We start from the raw sequence: 20275 nt of genomic DNA, 5'->3' as shown, positions 1-20275 counted from the left end.
TTTCTTCCTCGTTGTCAACTGGTGAATCGACGGTACAAGAACTGAATATCTGTTTGACAAAGTAAACTAGGTTGTGTAGGTTTGCTTGTAAACGTGGTTGATATGTAATCTAGTGTTTTGTCCAGGAAATGCCAAAGGGGGAGATTGTTAGTACGAAATTTTGTATTGGCATTTCCTAGACTTTAGCATAGGTTGAAAATTAGTTTGTAACGAATTGTCACTGGACGTGTTTGGCTCAACTCTTTCAACCACGTACTTCTGAGGCATGATATGACCATATGAGAAACTTGACAACAGGTAAATCATCACATAATCATGCATTCAAAATAGAATTTACGGCTGAAGTTATTTTCATTGTCATTGTGAGTTAAGTTGAATTATTAGCTTTTCCTATAGTGACGTGCACTTTGTGTATCTCCTAATTACCTTGTTTTAGGAGAGAATTCTTTATTTATAAAAGTAGCTGATTGGTATCTTCACTAAGAGTCCATATTGAATTAGAATTTATATTCCTATTTGGGTCAGAAGTTATATTCAAAATTGGATAGCTTTTGGTAAGTTGACGTGTTGGCGCCTTATGTAGAAACCTGGTTGGATCAGGTTTGCAAGTCCTTATTGAATAGGAGTTTTTGTCTATGAGGTTTCTCTCCTTGGAGGGTAAACTCGTGTTGATTAAAAAGAAGTGTCTACTGTTTCATTAAGAGGCTTTTGAAGTTTTAATCTAGAGAGCATATTGGATCTTTTTTGTGCAAAAGCTGCTGTGCTTATTTTCTTCAGTAAATCATCAAGTGCTCTTTTGTTGTTTGGTGATTTATTGAATTCTTTCATCATTCATAATTGCATACATATGCATGTCGGTGACTCATATGGTTGAGTGCACCAAGATCGTTGTGGCGTCTATCCTCTGGTGAGCTTGAAGCAATCGCGACCAGTATTGTGTTCAACGTAAGGAGTGTTGAAGATCATCCCGTGACAGAAGTTGAATTACACATAAGTCAGTAAACTTTATCTAGATTGAGTCTAGGATAATTGTGTGAGTACCTCTTGTAATTTCAATTCTATAGTGGATTTGTTCTGGACTAAGGAGTCCCGTGAATTTTCCTCAGAGGTGGGGTTTTACCACGTAAAATAAATATCTGCGTGTTCTTTTACTTTCAGCTCTGCACATCTCAGGATTGATAACCCATATCAATCCTGCTTCGAAAGTCTATTGTTATTTATTGCTAATAAAATTGAATTAGCCTATTCACCCCCCTCTAGGCATTTTTAGTTATCCTACAGGTATTTTCATATGCATAATTGGTTATTTGATTATTGAGTTTATTATATATTTAAATGTTGAAATATAATATTGTCATGAAAAGTATTGGAAGTATATTTGGATATTTGCATATTGTGATTACCTTGAATTGATATATGCTATTTATACTTGAATATGGGTTGGGTACATGGGATTGTTAGAAAGAGATTATGGAATGAGATTTGGGTTGTGGTTTATGTTAGTTTGGAGTGCTATTAGCACTACCCTATGTACCTCCCCGGAATTGGAATACTTGGATTGGATACATGGACTTATGAGATACTCGGATATATCGGAACCTGGCACCCTTGACGAGGTGTTTCGTAAATCCTTAGTAGGGTTAGTCTGCGCGCTTAGGACTTTTCATATGCGCACGAGTATTGAGGATTCTTCTATGTGTGCAGGTGAGCCTAGTCCCCTGGTTGGACGGCTCGTTCCCTAGCCACATGGTTAATTGATGATTTTTCCTTATGGTCTAATCAAACAATTCCATGGTTGGATTGTTTCCTCAGTACAAGTTTGATAGTGGTCATACTTATATATATATATATATATATATATATATATATTCTTATTTGTCGATGAGGATCCTTCCTCGCTCATCATGCCAACGGACACGTGTTTCGAGAGAGTAGTTTGGGGAAAATGGGAAAGGTTTTGAATGGGATGGGTGTTAGTATACCATTACTAGAATACAGATTTCACTTTGGTTTTGATTTAGCTATATATATATCTACATCAATTTTGAATGCATGTCCTTTTTAGCATCGTTTTCCGAACAATAGGGTTAGTATGTTGTTTTTAACTTTGTGAAAACTTTGTTTTTGTCCACTCACAAGTTTTCTGTTTTGCGCCCCCCAGGCAGTATATAGACTTATACCGAGCGGCTGAGCCGAGACCCGAATTTCCGAGCCCGACTTTCTGTAGGATAATCTTAATCTATTATATTTTCGTTGAACTTCGTTTTCAATTGTAAACTGAATTTCCTTATAATTGCTCTATTATCGCCCATGTTAGGGTTGAATGTAAGGTCGGAGGCCTATTATGTAAATTGCATGTTTTTACACTGTGCATGCTGCTGTTGGGATAAATTTATGTGTTTGAGATGTTGAAAATTTGGGAAATGTCCATTTTTTAGGGGAGACTCTGTCGAAATTTTGGCATCTCGTTCCTCTTTTCCTTAATTTGGAAAAGAGGCTATAATGTTAGTAAGTGGGCCTGACATCAATTTGATGTCGGAAATACCATAGGATCCGTCACGGATTTTGTGGAATTCGAGGCAGGTCCTGTTCGATAGGTAGATAGGTTGTCTTGCCAATTTTTTAAGGGTGACTGGTTTATGTAATGTGTTCTAAAAGTTCTTATTTTGTGAAAAAAAAAATTTGAAAACCATGAATTATCGTGGATTTGTTCTATTTACAAATATCTCTCTATTTCAAGTCAAACATGTCTAATTTGGTGCAATCTTTCACACTATATATATATTGATTGGAATATTTGTGAAGTATGTATTATTCATAGAATATGAGAACTTCAATGTTAGAGTATCTGAGGGATAGATGTACCACATGGGGACATAGGGCAATAAGGCCAATAGGGGTCACATGGTTGGTTACATGCTATGAAGGATAATCGAGATATGAAGGGATGATGTGATATGATCTGGATTGATGTATCTTTTCATGATATTTTCTAGAGTGTGTAAAACGGCATTGCTTGACTGACATATTACATAATCTACTCACTGAGCAGTGGTTGCTCATCCCTCACCTGGTTTAATTTTTCAGATGAATTAATGGGTAAGACAAGGACTAAACTAGTTGAGGCTAAATTAGATGAGAGTGATAGAGCTTTATTTATTCATTGTAAAGTTGTAAGATTTTGGAGCTATTTTAATAAGAGAGAAGTTTATTTTAAACCATGTTTCGACTTCTTTTTATTTTATTTTATAATTTTTTTTCCTCACACACCGAGCGCGGGATTTCCACTGACCACCGAGTCCTGGGCGTGACAATTCAAAACCAACGGTTTAAATAACAAAATCGGCCCATTATAATTTTTTTTTTTTTTTAACAAACACTTACATTTTTTAAGGTAGCATTAGGCCTTCTCCAACCCATTTGGGGCTAAATCCAAACTTTCCCCCTCTAAAAAGTAACTATTTGGATTTAGACCAGACTCAAACCGTTTTTTCCCCTAACCCTCCAAACTCAAATTTTAAGTCTGCAACTTTATTAAATTGTTTAAGAATACTATAAGTCTATTTTTTTTGTATGGATAACTTTTCTTCATTTAATCTTTTTAAATAACTTCATAATTTAATTTTTTGAACAATTTGACCTAAAAAAATTGCAAATATAATTCCAAAAGAGAACACACAATACTTCAAATTCACCATACATGAAACCCAATAGGAATAAACTAATAACCACCATTGTGGGGGCTTGGATAATAGTCCGCTAAGTTGTCTTCAGTGTAACGGCAAACTGTTGACCGTGTGCATGTTCTTGCATATTTTCATCTTATTTATTCCCCCAATACTTCTTCTTTCTCTGAGTAAATTTGGGCATGTCCATGCAGTGGCGGATCCAACATTAAAAGTCAAGTAGGCGAAACTTACCTTAAAAACTCAACGGTACAAGAGAATTTTATTCATAAAAATAAAAAGATACACCTAATCAGGGGGGACGCAATGAGCCTTACTCTCAAATATGCATATCTATACATAAATAAAAGCGTAACAAAAAAACAAGAAGTAAATGAAATGCAACACAAAACTAAAATATTTAAATCTAAAACTTTACCCTACGAGGCTTAGAAATCTTAAATTCCTAAATTATCTCTTTATTATTAATATTATTAGCAAACTCTCTTTTAATGTGGAGAATCATGCAATCAGCAAGAAATTCATCAGGTATGGTGAAAAATCTCGTTCTATTGTTGCTGTAGAAACAGGAAAAGTCAACACCAACTGAATCAACTTGTAAAGCAAATGGTAGTTTTCTGCCGAAGTTGTTTCCACCAATTGTTGACATAACTGAGGAAGAGTGGTGATTTCCTTAAAGCAGAGAAGGCGATGCATGTCATTTAGAAAATACCTCAAACTCAATTTCTAAAACTTTCAAGTCACTTAGAATGAAATCAACAAGATAGAATTTCTCAGCAAGTTTACATAGATGCCCAATATTGAATGATTGGAAGGAATTACGAGGATCCAATGCTGAGTTAAGAATAAGAAGTTCAACTGTTTGCTCTAGAAATCTGTCATTTAACTCCCTCAACATGCAATTTGTCACATCATTAAATACATTAACGCGATATTAATGTTCAACTATAATAAAATCTTTTTGTTAACAAGAACAACGTGTGCCCATCATATAACAAAAACCCATATCAGGAACATCAATACCATGTTGTTCACAAAATGATACCACACTCATGAATAAATCATCCCAGCCATGTGCCCTCATATCTTGGAACTGTGATTTTGTGTTTTCAACAAAAATTAAAGCACTTACAATATCTTGAGTTTTTGTCTGAAACACTTGACAAAGAAAGTTGGTCAATTCCATAATTTTATCCATCCAAAGCAATGAAAACACAAACTCAAAAGACATCATAGCAATATAGTTACTTTCTGCATCGCCATGAAATTGTTGGTTAGGTCCATAATCACTTATTTCCTGAAGATGTAATTTAGTCTCTTTAAATAAACCCATCAAACTTGTAATAGAGGCAAAGTGAGATCCCAACTAGTGGCTCCAGCTCGTTTCAAACTACGACCTTGATTAAGTCCTCTACCTGTCTCAAGTTCCCCAGAATCCAACAACTCTTTGAGTTCAGCTGTTTGAATTAAATAACTCATTACAGCGCTTAGCAGAAGCACTAACAAAATTCACAATGTTAGTCAACATTGAAAAAAATCTCTATACAACTTTCATCTTTAGCCACACCATTTAATGCTAATTACAAGCGATGAGCAAAGCAATTCACATAATATGCATAAGGACAATCTTGAAGAAACAATGCTTGTAATCCATTACATGAACCTGGCATATTACTAGCACCATCATATCCTTGGCCACGCATGTTTTCCACTAGAACGTCGTTATTATCAAGCACTTCGCATATATCTATTTTAAGAGTCAAGGCATTAGTGTCTACAACACTCACAATATCGAAAAAGCGTTCACGAATAAATCCATCACAATCAACAAATCTTATAATAATAGCCATTTGTTCCTTACCTGATTCATCAAGTGATTCATTAAAAAGAATACAATATTTGTTCTTACCAAGTTTACTACAAATTTTCTTCTTCACATTGGTAGCAAAACTATGCAAGATCTGTTTTTGTATGTCATGAGCAATATATTGAGCATTATGAGGAGCCTTATCTAGGACAATTTTCTCAACTTCTATATTCATTCTTGCAAAAGACTTTAAGATTTCAATGAAATTTCCCCGGTTAGATGAGTCAACGGATTCATTGTGACCTGTTGTGTAGATACAGCTACACCAAAATGGATTCAATTGCATCCTCAACTTGTGATACTCGCAAGTGCACGAGCCGTTTGGTAGTATAGCATATGTAAGTGCGAGGTCGATCCCACGAGGATTGGTGATTGAATGATCCAATTCATTTTCCCTACACAAAACAGAAATGAAAAAGAAAGGAAATAAATAAAACAAGGAAGAAAGAGAATAACTAACTCAAGTAGATAAGTTCCCAAGTTCAATTAGATTAACGGATTGATTCTAGCTAATGTATGATTAAGCCATGGTGTTTGGTCATAACCTTGTGTTCCTAATTCCCTAATTTGATCATTTGTTGTCTAACCTAAAATTAAGCATTAGGAACCCATTAAGCATAGAAGAACAATTTAAACAACCAAGCATGTATCTAATCCCTGTTGTCGAATGTCCATACATACTCTTCCTATTCATAGTTCAATTCGAATTAAAGCATGGTGTCTACTCTTAATTCAAACCAAGATAGCTAACATGCAAGCCTAAATGGTGATCAATCATTCAAACTAGCATATTAACTTATAAGCATAATGAATAAGAACAAAAATCATAATTGAAACTTGGAAACTAATCAAACTTGAAACTAAAGAAAAGAATTTACAGAACAATGAAAATTAAGTAGAACTTGGAAAAACTTAAGGAGAATTTCAGCACAAAGATCTCATTATAACAATTGAAAACTAGAAAGAGAAACTAAGAGAATTTGAGGGAGAGAAGGGAAGGGAGCTCTAGAGAAGTGCTTGAGAGCTCCCCCCCTTGGGGTGTGTTTACAAGCTTAGAGAACTTCTCTATTTATAGGCCTAGGGGAAGTGAAAATCTGAATTCAATATGACTAATGCATGCAACACTTGTATTATAAAATCTGAATTGGTTGCTGCACTTCACCAATAAATCCCACCAGCAGCCCTAGCTCATCTTCATGTCACCATGACCAAGCTTCCAACCAGAAACAATAGCTCATCCTGAGGTCAGCATGACCAGCAACTTCAAGGGCTTACAAATTGGGCTTCTCTTAAGCAAATGACGACTTTAAGCGCAAATGACGACTTTAAGCACTCCAAATTGAAGTTCAGAATGTGTCTGATCCAACCACACAAGTTTTGGCCCAATCCAAGCTCGGATGAAGAAGTTAAGGCCAAAACAAATTGCTAACTCGTTTTGCTCGCTGACAAAAATCCATCCTGAGCATGGTTCTGTGTTTGCTAGGTGACAGACTCCATATGTATCCAATGAGGCTGAATTTTGGATATGTTATAGTATACACCCATTGGAACAACTTTCATGAAGAATGTTGCCTCATCCGAGTTGTGTAGGTTGCTGAAACAAAGCTTGCAATATGACCTACGGAACTGGACTGGCAGGGGGCTGTAGCCAAAATGAGTTTGTCTTTAAGCACTTCTTCCCTTTATCCAAATCAGGCTTTAACATGCATGGATTGCATCATTTCCTATCCAAAGCCATCATTGTTACCTAAAGCTGAAAGATAAACACAAAAAGGATTAAAAGCACAAGTTTAACTCAAAAATATAACCAAATCATAAGCTAGAAGGGTACAAAATGATATACAATTATGAACGATCATGACCTCGAAAAGCCAATGCTTGATTTGCTAGATACCTAATGCTCTCTATTGTGGTTGTAAGTCGCAACTGATTATCCATCACTTATTGCTTTGATTGCTTATCTACCATTGTTTCAATATGAAGAGATGGGTTTTTTAAGCTAACCCACTTTTGCATAGCAAGATGATGTGGTGAATTTAGCTTGCCTATATGAATACACATTGATTACCACCAATTCTCTTCCAATTTTGATATCCATGAATAGTAAAGGTTGCATGTGAGTGATTCATGTCAAATAGGGAGCAAGGAAAACAAAATGCCATATCTTTAGCAACTGAATACTCAAGCCAAGGGAATTTACCAAACCACGTTTTATTAAATCGACGTAAGTCTCGCCCATCTAAATGGCTTGGAAAATCTTCTAACTCCGGTCCGGTTGACATGCACTACAAGGAAAAACCCATTTGGCGACCAAATATATTTGGTCGCCTAATGTATGATTTTGGTCGCTGATTAATATTACCGACAAACATTTCGTCGCAATCAAGTCGTCGTAGAAGGCGCGTCGTAGATACTTGAAACAACGACCAAAAACTATTTTGGTCGCTAATTCTTATAAGAAACCAATAATTCGCGTCGCCCATCCTCACAATTTTGTCGTTGATCCCTTGCCTCATTGGCGCGTAAAATTTGATAAATGGCGCGAAAGTCCAAAGAATTGGCGACCAAATAAACATTTGGTCGCAATTTACCTTTGGCGTCCTAAACTTTTGGTCTCAAAAAGTGTAAATGTTGGTCGCTGAAGATACGTATGAACCTTAATTTATCGGTGACCAAATAAAAATTTGGTCTTGGTTTACATTTAATGTCAATATTTTTGGTCGAGGAAAATCTGTTTACTTCTAAGTTTTTGTCTCAAATACTGAATTATTTGGTCGCTTGTTGATTTTGGTGTTTCTTGAATTGTTTTTAAAAACTGAAAAATATTTTTTGTTGAATATTAATATTATGCATTTTTTCTTTTTCTATAATTAAATTAATATAGTTTTGATAAAACTTGTATTAAATGTCCCAGATAAAATTACCATAAGACTTCCCCAACTAAATTTTTTATAAATTACACAACATATATCAGCATAAAAACATACCATACTCCATGCAACATTTTCTTTTTAAAAGGAAACGGGATTCATAAGCAAAATATAGACATAGCATAATTCACAAAATCACCATAGTCACAATACCTTAGTTCAAAGTCATTTCCACTGAAAGAATGGAGGCCAAGCTCCATATATTCTTGCCTTTGGTAAAACCAAATTATGCGGTCATTATTTCTCCATTCTAAGACTGTTACTAAGCCTGTATACTATTTTGAACCCAAAAAACAAAATGCATGTATACTATTCCTTTTGTATCCCCAAGTTTTGTAGTCATGATCTTTAACACCTGTGGGATAGAGACTGTGACCTAATATCTTGGAATCCCAAACACTGCCAATTGTTTGCTTGATCTTCTCAAACTCATCAATCATCTTCCTTTACAAAAGAAACAAAATAAGGAAATGTCAATGGTCAAGAAGATACCAAAACCAAAAAAAGTAAAATATATATATAGAGAGAGAGAGAGAGAGAGAGAGAGAGAGAGAGAGAGAGAGAGAGACCAAAGCTGAAATTCACAATCTTAACTAAATAAGCCATTAAAAAAGAGTTTGGATCTACATAAGAAAACTGATTACTGGTCATCAATATTTAAGAATGTTCAAGAATGGTATTTGAACAGACTTAATAAAATTTGAATTCATTTTTCATACTTCTCAATATCAACTGTCTAAGCATGCCTTTGTGATAATAACAGAAATCAAATCATCAATTACCACAAATGAAGAAGGAAAACAGTTCCGAAAAACCAATGTAAAGACTAATATCATGCGTAGCACAAATCCATTAGAAAATATAAATCACCTTAAATGGGACTGAGTGTAATGAGAAGAGGTTCTTACCTCAAATGGTCCTCTGTCCAAAACCCCAAACCAAATCCTTCCACCTCCTCAAATAAATCTGACATGCAGAAACAGGATATTACCCTAGTAAAGTTAGACTCCTAAATGACATTGTTCTAAACACATTATAAAATAAAGAGAACTGGATTATGACCCAAAAGAAAAGAGATAACGAGAACTGAAGGGTAGATGGTCTGGGGACAGAGAGTGGAAAATAACTTAGGCCATCAGAAATCTTTTGGGAAAGGAAGCATCCCATATCCTATTCAACGTGTTTAGTGAACTAACAACAATAGTGCAGAAGTCCTTGGCAGACCTATGTAGGTATTTTGGTTTAGGACCAGAATTAATTTAAAATATGATTCTTTTTAAGTGTTAAAAATTAATAAAAACACAAGGACAATAATATATCTAATTGCTCAAATAGAAAAAATATGCCGTGGACCAAAGGGGCAGCAACAAGGTAAATGAAAACAAGCTGCAACACCCAAGCACCTTAAGACTTAATTGCACTTCCTACAAACAAAGAACTCTAACTCACCTGCAATGCCAATGCCATATCCTTCTTCGTCTCCAACCACACTTTTTTCCACCCAGAAACATTCGATGGAGCTTTACTGCGAGTGATTACCTAGAAACTCCAATTCACTTGCAATAACAATGCCATTTCCTTCTTCTGTCTCCTGCACTAAACTAATAACCCTCTTAAATATCATCTTGCACATAAATAGAGTAACAGTCTACACTCAAATAGAGAAAAAAAAAATCAAATCCTAAAACTGGTTTGATATATACTACACTTAAAGCCCGAAATAGCATTCTATCTTTCCTTAGGTTAGAAAAAACAAAACAAAAGAAAAGAAAAAAAACACTATCTTATCATTTGTAAGTTAAAACACAAAACACTACCTTATCAAATCAAATCACTATAATCATCATTGTGATTACTAGATTGCTATCATTTTTTAATCAATCACAATCTTAACTGGAACACCTCAGTGCCTAACAAGATTTCTTCTTCTTATTGTACTTCATCCTACACATTTACAAACACATAAATAGGAGCACCACACTACACTGAAATAAAGAGAAAAAGACCAACCATGTTTATCTTCAACTACACACTGTTTAGCTAACAGTTTCATTAGTCATAAGCATATCTATGACAGACCTTGAAATTGAATATATCTTCCATTTCAATCATCACTGTCAAAGTAGCAAATTTGCATAAGTCACAAGCTTAGATTTGCATAAAACCAAGATTACAAAGATTCACAACCTGAGACAACAATACATTAATTCCAAGTGCTAGGATCACCAACACCATATTTATTGATATATCCATCTCTAATTGGTTAAAAACAAACTAGCACCTTCTATTAGTGTTGGCTTTTTTATTCAGCCTTAAGCAGTCAACACACACTTACCTGCTGCTCTTAACTCAAGGATTAAACAGAGTGCTTGAACATTGGTCCCTAGTATTTAACATAAACTGTTGAGTGAATTATCTTAGCTCAAAAATGTCAGATTAGAAAACCATCTTAAAAACAATTTTTGTATCGGAATGTACAACCCAAAATTTCTAAATAATAATAAAGGAAAACACAACCAATTCCAACACTTAACTGAAAAACCACACAAAAAATATAAACACCCCCACCAATTCAATTGCACAAACATAAAAAAATTAAACAGAGAAACAGACCTCAACGGAATGAAATGGAAGGAGATGGGGAAATGGGTGCTTGTTAGATCTGATTCATTCAATTTTAAAAGGATACAGAAGGAATGGTTTGGAGATGCAAGGCAGGCAAAGAATCTACCACCATCCAAGAAGAAGATGACCCATTTCATACTTTTATGTTGTCGGTTTGCATAGCCACTTGCTCTCCAATTAAAATAGCAGAAATTAAATTAAGCACTCTTTGAAATATAAGAGTGGAGAAGGTTAGGTTTTTAGGAAAGAAGAGGCAGAGAGGGAGACAAATGAAACCCAGATTTCTCCAACAATTAAATTAAGCATTGTTTGAAAATATAAGAGTGATAGAGTGAGAAAGAGAGAGGGGGTTACCTTGAAAGTGTTTGGGAATGAAGCACCATCAGTTTTCAGATTGAATTTTTAGGCTAAAATCTTGAAAAAATAAGAGTGCGAGAGACAGGGAGCCTTAAGAGTGTAGGCGTGAGAGGGTTTGGGAACGAGGATGGTTTCTAGATGGGAGAGAAAGCTAGAGGGTTTGGGTTAGAGAGGGCCAGAGAATTTGGGGTCAAAGATGGCGAAAGAAAGATTTGGGGTACACAGAGAGAGAGAGAGAGAGAGAGAGAGAGAGAGAGAGAGCGTGTTTGGGGTTAGGGACGAGTGAGAGAGGGATTTGGAAAATAATAGTTTGCAGAATGAAAATTTGGTGAAAAATAAAGCGCTCATGCGAAAAAGAGAATAAAAAGTCGGGGCGGGCCACCAAAAATTTGAGCGTACAAAATACTTGGCGACCAAAATTATAGTAATTAGCGACCACTTTTTTTGTCGCATGATTTCCGCGCCCACTCTTACATCTCCCGCCTTGTACTTAGCGACCAAAAATACAAAGTCGTCGTAGGTTTCAACACTGCGACCAAACAATTTGGTCGCCAATTCGTACTTATTTCGTGGGTAATTATCAACTATTGAAATTTGATATTTGGAATTGTCAGGAAACTATTGGCGACCAACTCTGAAAACTTAGTCGCAGAATCATCCTATCAGCGACCACAAATATTTCGTCGCTGATAAGTTTGGTCGCAAAAAGGTAATTTTCTTCTAGTGATGGTCCTAAAATAATATAACCTTTTCGCACATTATCTTATTCATTCATCGAATATTGGCATATTTGACGACGTAATCCCGAATCACGCTCAAGATAATTGATATTAAAATCTTGACCACTATCAACTCTTTGGGTCTCAACTCTTTCAACTTGGGGCTCGACAATGGGAGAGTCTGGAAGATTTTGCTCATCACAAAGGGGAGGCATTCTACTAGATGATGACCCATCATTCTTTTTCTTAAAAAAAGAGAACAAATTCTTTGCTTTCTTGGGGTTCCGATTGTGATCCGACATAATAAAAGATAACCTATTTAATCAAACATCACAACCAAAAATCAAACAAATTCTCATAAGAGCATCAATGTCTTTAATCAAACATTAACATACCAACAACAAATCAAATATCTCAATAATACCAACATCAAATCAAACACCTCAACAAAGAGGAGACAATACTCAATTTCAAAGACCTAATTAATTTCAACAAAATCCCCAAATTATAATTAATTTCTAATTAAACCCTAGAATACTCAATTTCAAATTAAAATTAAAATTTAGATGCTTACATGTATTTTAGGAAAACCCCAAAAAGAGAAGATAATTAAAGAGGGGAGAATGAGGAATACTTGTTGCCAAGAAAGGAGAAGAAGCTGTTCAGAAGATCTTGCTGCCAAGGAGAGAAGAGGTGGGCACCGTCATTTGATAGCAATAGGGTTGCTTTGCTCCTTTTGTTTTTTTGTTTTTTTTTTTTAAGTATAAGTGGGCATGGCTCATGGGGTTAGGGAATGTTGGCTGGAGTATATGAGCTTATATTGCTTTTTATTGTTTTTGTTAAAGAAGAAAGTTTAAGTGGGCTGGGGTAAATAGAAAATTTTGAGTGGGTTGGGTTTGAGTAGGCAAGAGTGTTAGAAATATGCCCTTAAAGCCAACTCATTATGTAATAGTTAGAGTTAAGGACATCTTAGATAAAAGACATATTATGTTATCAATGGGCAAGAAAGGTTGTTTTATACATTAAATCATCATATATTATCTTTCAATATGTAGAACAACCATAGTCCAAGGAATACACAAGTGGATATGAGAGCTATGTAATGAGATTGCATATATGGAGACTTCTCATCACCCCTAAATTCTGAATATGTTCATGGTCATAGGAATATTGATTATGCATTCTGCAAAGGCCAGTACACACAATATCGTCTCTATATGTAGGCAATGGAAAGGTCTCAAGTCATTAAGTGTGGAGACACGTCAATATGTGTGTAGGTGCTTGTAGAAGAACAAGTGCACTAAATGCGATCCAACACATGAGTTACAGCAGGGAAGTCTTTACTCACATGTCAAGCTGGAACTCATAAATTGCAATGGTGCAAACTAATCCTTAGACCTGAGGCATCATAGATGTTTTGTGGCTATGTTGTTAATCTTTGAGGGCACTATACAGTCATGTTGAATTAAGCATAGCTTAAAGGTGCTCATCAGGATTCTCAACAGAGTCATGGAAGCAAATGAATGTACAATAAGGAATCTCTACTCTCATTAAATGAGAGAGAATACTCTCAGATATGATTGGTCAAATCTCTGCGTAGAGTAGTGGATAAAACTTGAAAGAAGAAGTCTTCAAATCTTACCAGGATAATCATATAAAAGGAATGATTCACATTAGGATATTGACAATCGGATTCCATGATCTAATAATGTGAATAAGGAATATTGACATAAGAGAAGGATTCAATTGCACAGTCATTCCAATTTGAATAGATTCTTTCACAATGTCTCATTTAGCTCGGATAACCGTGACTTACTACTAGGCAACAACCATAATAGTTTGTGGATGTCCAAAAATGTTTCAATTAACCTTTATTAATAGGAAGAATTAAATTGTGGAATTTAATTCGTATATCATCTCTGAGGAGTTGAGTTAACCCATTACCTTACTAAAGGAAACCTACGGATCTGCACACCCAAAGAATGTGATTAGATGTACAAATGAGGAGAAATGAAATGAGGAGACACAAGTCAATGGTTGATAATCAAATGTCAAAGTCAACATGTTGACCGGAGCAATTGACAAAAGTCAAATAGTTCGATCGGGTCAATTAAGTTAGACTATAATTATAATTTAATATTTAAATTATAATTAAAAGATTAATTATGGAATTAATATTGACATATAGAAATATTGTATTAGGCTTTTAAATATGATTTAAAAGGAATGGGACAAAATAGCCCAAAAGGCTATTGGGCCCAAGGGATAAGTGGCATAAGATAACATGACTCATGGATCAAATGGAGCCCCAAATACCCACCCAATTGCCTTTTGTGTTGTCCTATATAAGCTAAGTGTTGGAGAAAACCTAGCTAGGGTTTTCGGTTTCCTACTTTGGTTGATGAGTGATCATCTTTGTATCTCATCTTCCATAAACCAAAAATTGGTCCAATCAAGAAGTAGACTAGCATCCACACTTCTTGACTGCCTTCTCTTCATCTCTAGGAGCATTTGGTGTGGTGAGGTAGAGGACTCCAATCATAGAGCCTTAAGGTGAAGGAGTCAAAATCAAGAGAAACAAAAGGTTTTTCCAACAAAGGTGTTCATTCTTGAGAAATCAAGAAAAGGTCATCAAGGGTAAAGATCTATTCCTTTTTTTCTTTTTCTTTTTTTCAAAGAGACTAGGCTAAGATACTTGGTTTAAAATGAAAAAGGTTTAGCTCAACTAGTATAAACAAAATGAATCCGCCATTTAGAATGTTTTTGTTGTACATGTTGTGGCTAAAGTTCATTTCCTAAGCATTAGATGTATGTTTCCTTCACAAGTGAGGTAGGTCTTCAAGTTTTGAAAAGCTACTTTGGACTCTCCGTCCCATGTTTCTCTTTGTCATTTCTTCAAGGCTTTGAAGAATAGCCTGCACTTGTCAGTAGATCTCGAGAGGAATCGGTTGAGAGTTGCTACTCTACCCATTAGACTTTGTATCTCCTTTGTTGTGGTATGCGATTTCATGTTGAGGATGGCCTTGGTTTCATTGGGATGTGCTTCGATGCCTTTTTGGGTGACTAAGTATCCCAAAAATTGGTCGGATGAGCTTCCAAATGTGCACTTGCTCCGATTCAACTTCATTTGGTATTTTCGGAGCAAGCTGAATGCTTCAGCAAGATTCTTGATGTGGACTGCTAGTTAGGGAGCTTTGACTAGCATGTCGTCTACGTAGACCTGCACAGTCTTTGTCGATCTGCTCCTTGAAAATCTTGTTCACCAGCCTTTGGTAGGTTGCTCCGTAGTTCTTTAGCCCTAAGGGGCATGACTTTATTGCAATATGTATCCCTTTCGATGATGAAGGAGGTCTTTGCTTTGTCGTCTTTATGCACCATGATTTGATTATATCCGAAGTAGGAGTCCATGAAGCTAAGCAATTGATTACCAGAAGTTGAATCTACGAGTTGATCAATTCTTGGCAGTGGAAAGTTTTCCTTTGGGTAAGCCTTATTGAGGTCGGTGTAGTCAACGCAAACTTTCCACTTTCCTTGGTCTTTCTTTGCCACCAGGGTAACATTGGCCAGTCATTCTACGTTGGAGACTTCTTCAATGAAATCGGCAGCTAGGAGCTTGTCGATCTCAGCTTCAATGATGGCAACCTGCTCAAGAGCGAAGTTGCATCTCTTCTACGCTATTGCTTTATTGGCTGGGTTGACGTGAAGGCAATGGCAGATAACCTACAGGTCGATGCATCATGCCTGGCATGTCCGATAGTGACCATGCGAACACGTCATTGTTGTTTTGGAGGAAGGTAGTCAGGTCCACCTTCTCTTCTAGCAAGCTAATCCGCACTTTTCTCTTTGGCTTGTCAGGATTAAAAGGTATTAGCTCAATGTCCTCTTCGGGCTTCCATCCTTCTTCAGGAGAGGCCTCCGAACGTATTCCCTCAGCTTGGTCCTGACTCTTTGATTGCTATTGGGGAGTAGCTATTCTCTTTCCTTTCTAGTCTGCTTGACTGTCAAGAACGGGATCTAGTACCTCCTCTAGTTGTTCTGCCCCCTTCAAATCTGCTTGATTTATAAGGACGAACTGTGTTTGCTTGCTTTTCTTCAGCCCTTGAGCTGAGCATTTTCTTGTCATTGCCTGATCACTGTTGATCTAGCCGACACCGCCCCCAAGGATTGGATAATGGATTTTCTGATTCGTGGCAGATGTGATGGCGTTGATTCTTGCCAATCCATGGTACGCGCAGGATGCCATTATAGGGGGAGATTTCATCAATGATCATAAATGTTTAAGATCTGATTACTGGTGAGGAGTAGACGTCGAGGTCCATCATGCCAATCGTAACCGAAGTTGCGACATTGAAGCCGGTCAGTGACCTGGCTGATTTGTTGATCTTTGTCTCCATCCTCATCTGCTATACGACCAACAATTGTAGGATGTTGGCTGTGCTGCCCTCGCCTGCGTGGATTTAGTCGACCATGGCTTGAGCATTTTGAATGTTGATGACGAGGGCATCACTATGCAGCAGGTCAAGGCTGATTAAACCTTTCTTTTGTAAGCCAACCACGGTATTGTATTCAACTGATGAAAGGTTGGTTAAGACTTTGGAGATAACAGTGGCATGTTTAATCTTCCTCTTCTTTTCTTTGCTGGTCAGCCCGGACTCCTCGGAGTCGGCCAGGATCGTGTTAATCCTTATGGCGTTCTGGGGAAGTTCCTTGGCTGCATCGCAATCCTCGATCTGTTGGATGGCCTTCTTTGCTATAAATTATGTGCAATGACCTTCTCTTACTAGTTCTTTGAACCCTTCCACTTTCATTCATCTCCAACATCTTATCCATCATACTACACACAACCTTGTGATTATAAGTTACACAATTTAATATTTATAATGTTTCTATAAGTTGTTTATAAAAATAAAAATAAATAGTAGAATTTCACATGTCTTTTTTTCTTTCTAATTAAATAAAAATAAAAATTATACACTTAATTAAATTAAAAATTATTATATATAGTAATTAAATTAAATATTAAAAATTAACTTTTATATTATTTTTTTCTAATCATGAAAACGTGGAGCTTCAAGCGGAAAACAGGGAGCGAGAAACAAGTTGCAGAAATTACTGAGTGGCCCCACAAATTACTTTAAAAATTATTATTATTATTATTGAGTGGCCCTGCAAATTACTTCTATAAAAGGAAACAATGGGAAAAAAAAAATCACACCCAAAAAAATATAAACTAATCTCCTCAAACTCAGAAGAATCTAAACCCATCTCCTCAAACTCAAATAACAAATGGCCTCTTGATTCCCATTTTCTCTCGATCTAAACCTAGCTCTGCCAACACAGGCATGGGGGCAAGGGGCTACACTAGTGCGGATGCCCTACTTTGCTTCCTCAAGAAGACCAGTTACCATAACCGATTCTTTACTCCTTGACAACGATGTTGTTGTTGGAGTTAGACTTGTGAGGAGTTTGGTGACTCCTAGGGATGTGCACGTGCCGAGAATGAGGGATGATAACTGGGTGGTGAGTGAGGCCATGACATTGAGCGTGCAAAATGCAGCATCTATCGCAAGTATGGGGCATCGCCCCATTGTAAAATCCCATGAGGTAGAGATGCTAAGAGCTCAGTTGGTTGCAGAGCGGAATTTGGTTGAAGATTGTCAGCATGTGATAAGGAGTTTTGAAGAAAGAGAGAGCAAAGATGGTGGAGGCGAATCGATATCAGCTTGAAATATTGCAGGAAGATAATCAAAAGCTATCAAAGATGGTAGATTTTTACTCTCAAGACATGCAAAAGCAGCTGGAGGCCCTGGATCGACTGGGTAAATGCAAGCACAGAGATCACGACACAAGTTATGCTCAAGCTAAGAGTGTGATCTTCCGGAGCTCAAGTGATGAGCCCCAAGAAGCAGTGCTAGAAAACCCGAGATAGGAGATCCAAAGGGCCAAACTAAAGTCTGATATTGTGGAATGATGAAGCACGCCATGATGTTATTGTTGTTTTTTTAAAAAAATTTAAAATTAATGTAGTCCCATGTTTCCTCTCTTTTTTTAATGTGAAATAAATATCTTTATATATTTTTCTAATTTTTTTAGTTTTGAAAAATGGTTTTTTGGAATAAGAAAACTGAAGATAATTTTTAGCAGCTTTCATTCATTACACATCAAATAAGAAAACTTGATTTTATGGGAATTTAGTATGAATTATATATTGACTTAATGAGCCATCATTTTTAGCCTAAATCGTATTTTGCACTAAAGCCGATTTTTCATATTGGTGGGAATTTGATTTTCTAGTATTTTTATTTACATTGTAAACTTAAGTAAAGGGAGTAATATAAAAATAAATGAAAGTAAAAGGCGAAAGACATCTACTTAAATGCTGAAAATGGAAATAAGGTAAGCTCCTTTAGAAAATAAAATTAAAAATTGAAAAAACACAGTAGGCCCATTTCAGCCCGGCCCATTGGGTTTTCTTGGGCTCAGCCCATGGGGCGGGCTTGGGCTTTTAATTTTCTAAGCTTGGCCCGGCACAGCCCATTATTTTCTCTCTCCTTTCTAAAGCCCGACCCAACCTAGCCCAAGGCCCGTTAAATGTGGGCGAGGTTGGCCCAGCCCAGCCCATTGGCAATCCCTAGTGCCCATGTGTCCCATGGAAGGCACAGTATCTTCTAGCATCCCTCTTGTTCAGGTCATCCTTCAAGAGTGGTGGTCTCTTCACATCAAGGCTTGTCCTTCACATGGGCTAAGATTAGATGTATGGGGATAAAGAACTTAGTGTAGTTCTCTTCTGCCAAAGCGTCCCCTTGGGGGCGCAACTTGCACTTGCTACTGTTCTTGTTGTCAAACATGTCACTCCTCTGACCTGCCTATTTGGTCTGTTAATCGGCCTGCTTGGTAGACTTTTTCCCTGCGATTCGATCATCATCCCAGAGCGTGTAGCGTTCCTCGGTTGCGAAGACCTCTACTAGAGTTTGGCTGGGAGTGATAGTTAACTCGCAGTATAAATTGTGCTCAGCCGGCAAACCTTTCTTGAAGGCTGAGGATGCGATTTGGTCATCGCACCCTACGATGTTTGCCTTTTCTATTTTGAATATCTTGATATAGTCTCGGAGAGACTCATTGTGCTTCTTGGGCAGGTTGAATAGGTGGTTAGGGTTCTTCTTGATCGTCCAATAAGAAGTGTACTCCTTGGTAAAGACGAAAGCTAGCTTTTTGAAGCTACTGATCGACCCAAATGGTAGAGTGTGGAACCAATCTTAGGCTGCTCCTCGCATGGTCATTGCAAATACCTTGCATATTAGCGCGTCTTTGGCCTTGTAGAGAATCATAACACTTTTGAAGTGCATGCTTCAGATGGCTCTGAAGATCGAAATCCCCTTTGAAGTGAGTGAAAGATGGCGTTGAGAATCTCTTTGGTGGAGCAGCCTGCTTGATTTTGGCTGTGAATGGTGATGAGTCTACTTGGTCCACCTCCCAATGCAGAGCATCTTCGAAATCTCTGCCAATCTTCAAGTCACGAAGCCGATTCACAAGCTTCTCAAACATCTTATGCGCACATAGCCTGGGTTTCACACTGATGTCTCCACGATTCGAGCGCCGTTATTGACTTCCCCGTTGACTTGCAAGGGCTAACCTCCTCAGTTGTCCTTCCTGTGCGGCATATTGGTGGACTACACCTTCTAGGGGTTTCCTGTGGCTTGTTGACGGGAATTGGTCCTTCAGGAGTGGGCTGCAGAGCGCCTTTCTTCATGAACCTCATTGCAAGGGTCGATTGATTGACCTCCTTAAGGACCTAGCCTCTCATGAACATTTCCTTGTGGGCCCAAGTAGGCGCGAATGTTAGGTTGCGGGCCCAGCCTTTCGTGCATGTTGGTCCTTGGACTCAACCTAGATCGAAGACTCGGTCTGCTTTGAGCCTGACTCACGGATGCTTATGACATGCCAACATCCAGATCATGCTCTTATCCTTCTCCTTGTCTGCTTGCTCTGCTCGATCTGCATGGGACCTCTAAACTACCCGCCGATGCGTTCGTCCGTCATTCTTTCTTCACCTTACAGTCCAAGGCCAAGATCTTAGACCAAGTCTATTTG

The 20275-nt window shown here is 37.2% G+C and overlaps 1 protein-coding gene and 1 long non-coding RNA gene across 3 annotated transcripts; both read right to left on the bottom strand.

Moving 5' to 3' along the window:
* Positions 1-8584: 8584 nt before the first annotated feature.
* Positions 8585-11787, bottom strand: LOC110770177 (uncharacterized). Of its 2 annotated transcripts, none has more exons than XR_015835707.1 (4): positions 11463-11787; positions 9933-10079; positions 9392-9449; positions 8585-8927 (listed from the first exon to the last, which is right to left on the bottom strand). It is a non-coding gene; the product is annotated as an uncharacterized LOC110770177 (long non-coding RNA). The 2 variants fall into 2 exon arrangements; XR_015835706.1 differs by having other exon boundaries at positions 9933-10074; positions 11463-11785.
* A 7275-nt stretch (positions 11788-19062) lies between these two features.
* On the bottom strand, positions 19063-19729 carry LOC110768265 (uncharacterized). Its single transcript, XM_021971968.1, has 2 exons — positions 19474-19729; positions 19063-19388 (listed from the first exon to the last, which is right to left on the bottom strand). The coding sequence occupies exons 1-2, from the start codon at positions 19727-19729 to the stop codon at positions 19063-19065; spliced, it is 582 nt and encodes a 193-aa protein (XP_021827660.1).
* Between the last annotated feature and the right edge of the window lie 546 nt (positions 19730-20275).

The sequence above is a fragment of the Prunus avium genome, chromosome 5, assembly GCF_965620075.1.
Source record: "Prunus avium chromosome 5, drPruAviu1.hap1.1, whole genome shotgun sequence".
In the NCBI taxonomy this organism is placed as follows: Eukaryota; Viridiplantae; Streptophyta; class Magnoliopsida; order Rosales; family Rosaceae; genus Prunus; species Prunus avium.
Note: the sequence above shows the minus strand (reverse complement) of the source record. Positions and strands in the feature narration are given on the sequence as shown.

Coding starts and splice junctions, on each gene's coding strand:
- LOC110768265 (XM_021971968.1), bottom strand. CDS start 19,729: ATGTTTGAGAAGCTTGTGAATCGGCTTCGTGACTTGAAGATTGGCAGA. Junction 19,389..19,473: donor AAGACGCGCTAATATGCAAG/GTATTTGCAATG, acceptor TCAAAAAGCTAG/CTTTCGTCTTTACCAAGGAG.